Source organism: Theropithecus gelada, chromosome 14, assembly GCF_003255815.1.
Source record: "Theropithecus gelada isolate Dixy chromosome 14, Tgel_1.0, whole genome shotgun sequence".
Lineage (NCBI taxonomy): Eukaryota > Metazoa > Chordata > Mammalia > Primates > Cercopithecidae > Theropithecus > Theropithecus gelada.
Window position 1 is genome coordinate 88296571 of NC_037682.1, and position 7349 is coordinate 88303919.

Below are 7349 nucleotides of genomic sequence, written 5' to 3' on the forward strand. Positions count from 1 at the left end.
GGCTGGAATTACAGGCATGAGCCACTGCCCAAAGTATAACCTTATGACAGTAACTGCTATAAAATATAACCAGCATTGTAATAGCAATCTAACAAATTCTGGTCAACAGGGCAGTCTGCTATTTGAAATTATCCTTGGGTTGCATCTTACAAAAGGTTTATATTAAAATCAGCAAAGATGAAAATTGTGTGTAGTCAAAATAACCTTTTAAAAAAACCTCTATATTACTCTTAAAGTATGGTTTTGTGTACACTATACTGCGTTACAATACGTCTACCCAGTTTCTCCTCCAGGTTTTAAATAGCTTACTGTTTCTTTGGTTAAGCACCACATGAACTAAGCATCTTATATTATTAAGCCATATAGTACAAAAAAGTATTTGTAAACACATAAATTTGCATAAGCTAAGTGTGCATATGTGCACGTGCAGTATATCACATTGTAATAACAAAGTATGGCTTTCTAATAAACATGTTTGAATTGGGAAAAATAATGAAAAAACATTTATGAAAACAATGACAAATATGGTTGCAGTAGATACACTAAAACAAATATGGACAGTAAAGAACATTAAAGTGAAAGATGATTTTTATTAGTACCCAAAAGCAAATTCATATGCAATAGATGATGATCTTCCAAAACTATAACATGCCCAGAATGTCAGTTATTTATCATGAAACTGGTGATTCCTATGACAATGGTGGAAATGATTAAGAATGTCACACTATTAAAAATTTATGACTGCACAGTTAAGCTATAAAAGAAACTTTAAGTTTTTAGTGCATTTTCACATTGATTTTTAAATCCTGACAATGATCTTAGAAGGAAGATATCTATATTTATGTATAAATATCAAAGCCAAGGACATACAATTTAAATGACTTACCGAAGATCACGCAGCTTGTTGGTGACAGAGCAGGGATTAGAAATCGGGTCTCTTGATTCCCCGTCCAGTGCCACACAATGACTGCTGCCAATATCATATTTGTACAAGGTAGTAAAAATTAAGCTCTTAAAAATCATTATTTTATCTCTCATGCTATATTTTAGTTTCAGAAAAATAACGATTAAATGGTTTAGAGTTTACAAACACGCTTTTTAAAAAAATCATGTAACTGAATTTTACTGCCCATGAGTTAGACCAGAAACTTCTAGAAATTATTATCCACTAGGCAAGAAAAGAATGCAAAAGAGATGAATATTTGCAGACTTCCCTCTATCATCTTATTAATAACACCAATCGCAAAATTTAAAGGAGTCCCCAGTGAGCCCAAGTAAAATTTCGAAGAAAGGCAGTCCCTGATGAGAAAAATATTTTGGAAAACTGCAGAATTTGAATGCCCGATGCAACATCTTTTATTTAAACAAAATAAATCAGGTTTCCTTGGGCCAATTGCCAAATTGCCAGAGTCTCTCATATTTGAAAATGACCATTTATACCAGTAAGATCAAAAATTCTGTTACTGAAAAGGAAAGATAATTTGAATATGTTTGGCTCTTCTTTTTAAATTGTAGGTAGCTTTACTATATTAGCTGGGAAGGGAAGAATGATAACGGAGGGAAAAGGTGAGTGAACCTCGGAAGAAAATGTGAAGGAAAGCTAGTTTGATGGGTAAGATGCCTCTTGGTCTTTACAACCTACTCAAAAAAGAACCCATGCAAATGAATGTTACTTCTGTATATTCTGAACACACACTTAATTTCTTGAAATGAGAATTTTATCGAGCTTCTGTAATGATACCTCACCTTTAAGCAAAGAGAAAAACAGACTCCAAACAGAAAGCATTAAATAAGTGAATGAAGATGATTAATACTATCACATCTTTGTGTTTCATGGTTAATATAAGGTGCACATACATAGCTATGTTATCTGCCAAATAATAGATATTAAAGGCAATAATCCATATTACTTGTGTTCTTTCTCTAACACAGTACCTCTATAGCTAGAAGAAAGTACTTTGATGATGCCATTTGACTTTCTCATAAGAAATATACTTCCTTCTAAACTTTGAGGTTAATTCATACTCAAGAAAAGATTCATTCTAGAAATCACCTACTTGCTGTATAAACAATGCAGGTGGTAGTTAACACTTTAGAGATTTGAAAGGCAGTGGAACCTGAGGTCATTATTTGAAATTCCACCGGGAGGGATCCATTTTGTGTGTAAAACATCACTCCTCTTTGATGTTTTCTTTTATGTGGCAGTTTGGAGAGCAAAGATTAATAAACCGAAGAATAATTATTGAATATCTACCAAAATGCAAGTACCCGCTTGGAACTGTGCTGCCACCAGATCAAATAAACATGGTCTCTGCTCCTAAGCAGCTCACAATCTGATGAAATTACTAGGGACACCAAAAACAAGCCAGCATAATACACGATTTGAAGGCTACAGTGTATGATTATGATCAAGTTCTTATCACATTGTTATGAATAAATGTATCCTGGTTCCTCTGTTGGCAGGAAAACAGGACAGCAGAACATGACAGAAATAGGATATGAGAAAATAAACAAAGAGAGGAAAGCCTATTTCCCCTACTTAGAATCACAGTCCAACAGTCCACAATTTCGCAAAGTGGATCCCGCTGGAATGGTATCCGGGATAACTATATTATTCATTAAAATCCATTAACAATGGAGGTTAATCCAGCAGGAATGAGTGGTAGACAGAGGAACAGATCCTCTCAGGAATTAACACCCGGAAGGGTGATTTGCATGATTACAAACCTGTTTGGCGGGACGCAGGAACGCAGCGCCTGCTAGCCCACTAGTCCGTCACTCCACTTCCAGGAAAGCACAGTAGCTAGAAAACCATACCCTCAGGCCGAGCTTCGCGATGACGCGCGCAGGACGATAGAAACCCCCAGACCCCAAAAAGGCTCTGCACCGAGATAACAATTACAAGGGTTTGGAAAGGCCAGAAACCCGAGAAATCACCAACCGAGCTCCCCACATCCAAAGCACCTCCCCAAGGCGGAAATAACAGGCACCACGCCCACTGCAGCTCAGCTGAGGAGGAGTGCTAGAGGCGCAAAGGGCTGACTGGCGCGCTCCGGCCCACCCAAACAGCGCCCGCGGGAATTTTCTCTTGGCCCGCCAGGAGGCACGGCTTCCCCCGCCCCTCTAATAAACCATTAGCAGTGGGAGCGCAAGCAAGTCCCAGCCGGGAGACAGGCCCGCACAACCCTCGCGCTCTCACCTTTCAAAGCGCCTCCGCCTCCGCCTCCGCCCCCGCCCCAGGCACCAGCACCTGGCAAGCGAAGCTCCGCCCGCTTCCGGGGACCGAGGGAAGTCCCGCCTCTGGGTGGGGAGAGGGGCGGGGCCGAGCGGCGGGAGGGAGCGTCTTCCGGGAGCGTGGCTAGGGGCGGAGCGACTGCCGCGCGGTAGTCAGGGAGCTGTGCGGGTCCTGGTTGCAAGAGAGGTGGGGAGAGGGGCCTGGCGGGCTTTGAGGGACTGGGAGGACTGTCCTGGCTAAAGCTGGCACGGGAAACTGGGGCTGCGGGGCGGGAGGGCCCTGCTGCTGGGGAAGGAATCTAACATATCCGTCCTGAGGAAGGGTGCCATTCCTTGACTCCTTGGCTCTTCCGCTCTCTGCCGTAACTTTGGGGTGTGGCAGGGGTTAGTGACGGGCGGTTACCCGGGATCTAGACGTGCAGGAGGTTCGTGGCCACGATGGGGCTATAGTGTTTCTCGCGGCTGCTGGGGTAACAAAACACATGCCTTTAATCCGGATTATCCGCGGTGACATGGGGCCTCCGCTACTGCCCGTATAAGTTAAAGGCCTGTTCTCTCAAACTTCCTCCTCTTTCACCTTCTTCTGCAGTCTGTTTGCCAGCCAACCCCAGCCCGGGAGGGGATCAGGGCCACCAGGTTGCTGGTAAGGTTGAAAGACTGAGTGTATTAAGACTGTTAAAGTGAGCCTGTGTAAGAGAAGGAAGGATTTTGTGGATTGCTACTTTGTGAGTGTGGGGTGAGTCCCAGAACCTCGCTATGTCGGGGAAACGGAAGCGTGTGGTGTTGACTATTAAAGATAAGCTTGATATAATAAAGAAACTTGAAGACGGAGGTTCTTCCAAACAACTGGCAGTGATTTATGGAATTGGTGAAACAACAGTTCGGGATATAAGAAAAAATAAGGAAAAGATTATAACTTATGCAAGCAGTTCTGATTCCACAAGTCTTTTGGCCAAGAGGAAATCTATGAAGCCATCCATGTATGAGGAATTGGACAGGGCAATGCTGGAATGGTTCAACCAGCAAAGAGCAAAAGGGAATCCCATATCTGGACCAATTTGTGCAAAACGGGCAGAGTTCTTCTTTTATGCTTTGGGAATGGATGGCGATTTTAACCCCTCTGCCGGCTGGCTAACTCGTTTTAAGCAGCGGCACAGCATTAGAGAGATTAACATTAGAAATGAAAGATTAAATGGAGATGAGACTGCAGTGGAAGATTTTTGTAACAACTTTAGAGATTTTATTGAACGAGAGAATTTACAGCCTGAACAAATCTACAATGCAGATGAAACTGGACTCTTCTGGAAGTGCTTGCCTTCTAGAATTTCAGTAATCAAAGGTAAATGCACTGTCCCTGGGCACAAATCAATTGAAGAAAGAGTCACAATCATGTGTTGTGCCAATGCAACAGGTTTACACAAACTTAAACTTTGTGTTGTGGGGAAAGCAAAGAAACCTCGCTCCTTTAAATCAACTGACACTTTAAACTTGCCAGTCTCTTATTTCAGCCAAAAAGGTGCATGGATGGATCTTTCCATTTTCCGACAATGGTTTGATAAAATTTTTGTGCCGCAAGTTCGAGAGTATTTAAGATCTAAAGGCTTGCAGGAAAAGGCTGTGCTCTTGTTGGATAATTCACCAACACATCCAAATGAAAATGTCCTAAGGTCAGATGATGGCCAAATATTTGCTAAATATTTACCACCTAATGTGGCCTCATTGATTCAGCCTTCAGATCAGGGAGTCATAGCAACAATGAAGAGAAATTATCGTGCAGGTCTTCTCCAGAACAACTTGGAAGAAGGTAATGACCTGAAATCATTCTGGAAGAAGCTAACTCTGTTGGATGCACTTTATGAAATAGCAATGGCATGGAACTTAGTAAAACCAGTTACCATTAGCAGAGCATGGAAGAAGATTCTCCCTATGATAGAGGAGAAAGAGAGCTTGGACTTTGATGATGAAGATATTTCTGTGGCTACTGTGGCTACCATTTTACAACACACCAAAGGATTGGAAAATGTGACTACTGAGAACCTTGAAAAATGGCTTGAAGTAGACAGTACTGAACCAGGCTATGAAGTGTTAACTGATAGCGAAATCATCAGAAGAGCACAAGGCCAGACAGATGAATCCAGTGAAAATGAGGAGGAGGAAATAGAACTAATTCCAGAGAAACATATTAATCATGCAGCTGCTCTCCAATGGACTGAAAATTTATTGGATTATCTAGAACAACAAGGTGATATGATTCTGCCTGATAGACTGGTAATACGTAAACTTCGAGCCACCATCAGAAATAAACAGAAGATGACAAAGTCAAGTCAATAATGTCATTTCAATTTTATTGTTCTGCTCATTGTGTTTGTGACAAACTCTGCAATATGGCTTAATTTTCTTTGTGTTCTAAGAATTCTCAGACTTGGTCCTGTGAAATACAGGCACAAAATGTATCTGAAGTGGTTTGAGGATTATGTGTTTTCATCATCTGCGTCTTTTGTCCTTTGATTTGTACAGCTAATCAGAAGATGATACCGAATAGATATAAATTACATGTACACATGTATTCACTTTTTAGAATATGCAATTATGCCTTCTGTAACAGTGGCATTCCCTAAATTTTCTAGTGAAAGTTAGAGATAACAGACTGAACACTTTTCTGAAATCTTTTGCTTGATTTATGAAGGCTGCCATAGTTATCTTTTCTTGTGTTAACCATCTTAAATGATGTTTTGTATATTTTAATAGACTGACAGGATGAAAGATTTATATTATTGGATTTCAGGATGATTTATAATAATTCAAAAATGAAATTCAATAATGGGGAAATAATTATGAATTATAGAAATTATTTAGAAATCATGCCTCCGTTCTCTTGCATTTGTGTGGTTTGCAAGAGGGGGAGATTATTCTGGGAAATAAAGTAAATATGGGAAGTGATTGCCAAATGAAAGGGAAACTATGGGAAAACTGATCTATAAAGAGGCATTGTGATCAATTCATTTATAAGAAACTGGGAAATAAAAATCTGGGGAACTTTAGGTTATTTATACAAAGGGAATAAATAGGCTGATTTTAATTTGGTAAGTCGATCTTTTTATGAATTTGGTAATAGTATAGGTTTATTATTTATTCATCTAATTTTATAATACAGGTTTTGTAATGTTACATGTGATGATATGAGCTCCCACCTTATATGGGGGAACATCTTGGGAATTTGAGATTTAATAAGATTTTTTTAGTTTTTTTTTTTTTTTAGTGTTTTTTTACTGCATACTTACAAATGTCTATCATTTGAAAAATATTGTCATATCTGGCCCTTTGATGAAAAAAGGAAATTACAATAATAAAGCTTTTATGATTTTAAGTAAGTCATATGTTTGTGTCCTGTTTTATGAAGAAAGCAGAAATAATTACAGAAAGTGCCATACACTGAGGAATATTATTGTTTATTATTTTGATACATGTAAAAAGGGATTAATCTGCTAAAATGTAATCTAAATCAGAATTTTGATTTTTTTTTGGTAAACTATATTTATTCAAGACATTGAAACTACTTTGCACATATTAATATTAATGTAACTTGTAATTTAAAAGTAAAATGTTTCCATGCTATTTCATGTTTTGGCCAAACATTTTTAAAAAGTAAATTAGAATTGTTCTCTATTAGTCATTTTTTAAAGGTTTAACATTTTTTGTTAAAATACTTAACATTTTGTTGTGCTTTCTGTAGAATACTAATACTTCAAAAGTATTTTTAGTTTTCCATAATTTCTGTTATTTTCATGATAGCTGTCTACATTTTTCAGAAGATGTGTGATGAAAGTGTTTAAAAATTAGGTTTATTGCATGAATTTCCTAAGTGTAGAGTAGGAAAAACTATCAGAAGTTAACATACATATTGAATCAGATAATGACATGTTCTGTTGTCAACTAAACTGTATATAAAATAATTTTTCTAAAATGAAAATATGTACTACAAATCTTGGAATTTCTGTCTGGATTTGCACAGTTTTTAAACTTAATCATGTCAGCCCAATGCAGCTGTTTCATTGCCACCTAGTGGTAAAACTAACATTGCTGTTAAGCTGTGTGATTTTAAACTTGAATCCCCA

The 7349-nt window shown here is 38.5% G+C and overlaps 2 protein-coding genes across 2 annotated transcripts in view; one reads left to right on the forward strand and one right to left on the reverse strand.

Annotated features, from left to right (window-relative positions):
• The window catches only part of CCDC82 (coiled-coil domain containing 82), a 31609-nt gene extending 28344 nt beyond the window's left edge, over nt 1–3265 (reverse strand). The window contains exons 1-2 of the mRNA XM_025358335.1: nt 2728–3265; nt 887–970 (exon numbers count right to left, since the gene is read on the reverse strand). The gene's annotated coding sequence lies outside the window, so the exon portion shown is untranslated. The remainder of the gene's footprint in view (nt 1–886; nt 971–2727) is intronic.
• Nucleotides 3266–3342: 77 nt separating this feature from the next.
• JRKL (JRK like) lies at nt 3343–6905 on the forward strand. Its single transcript, XM_025355212.1, has 2 exons — nt 3343–3421; nt 3824–6905. Exon 2 carries the CDS (start codon nt 3991–3993, stop codon nt 5563–5565), a length of 1575 nt encoding a protein of 524 aa, XP_025210997.1. The 5' UTR covers nt 3343–3421; nt 3824–3990; the 3' UTR covers nt 5566–6905.
• The last annotated feature ends 444 nt before the right edge of the window (nt 6906–7349 follow it).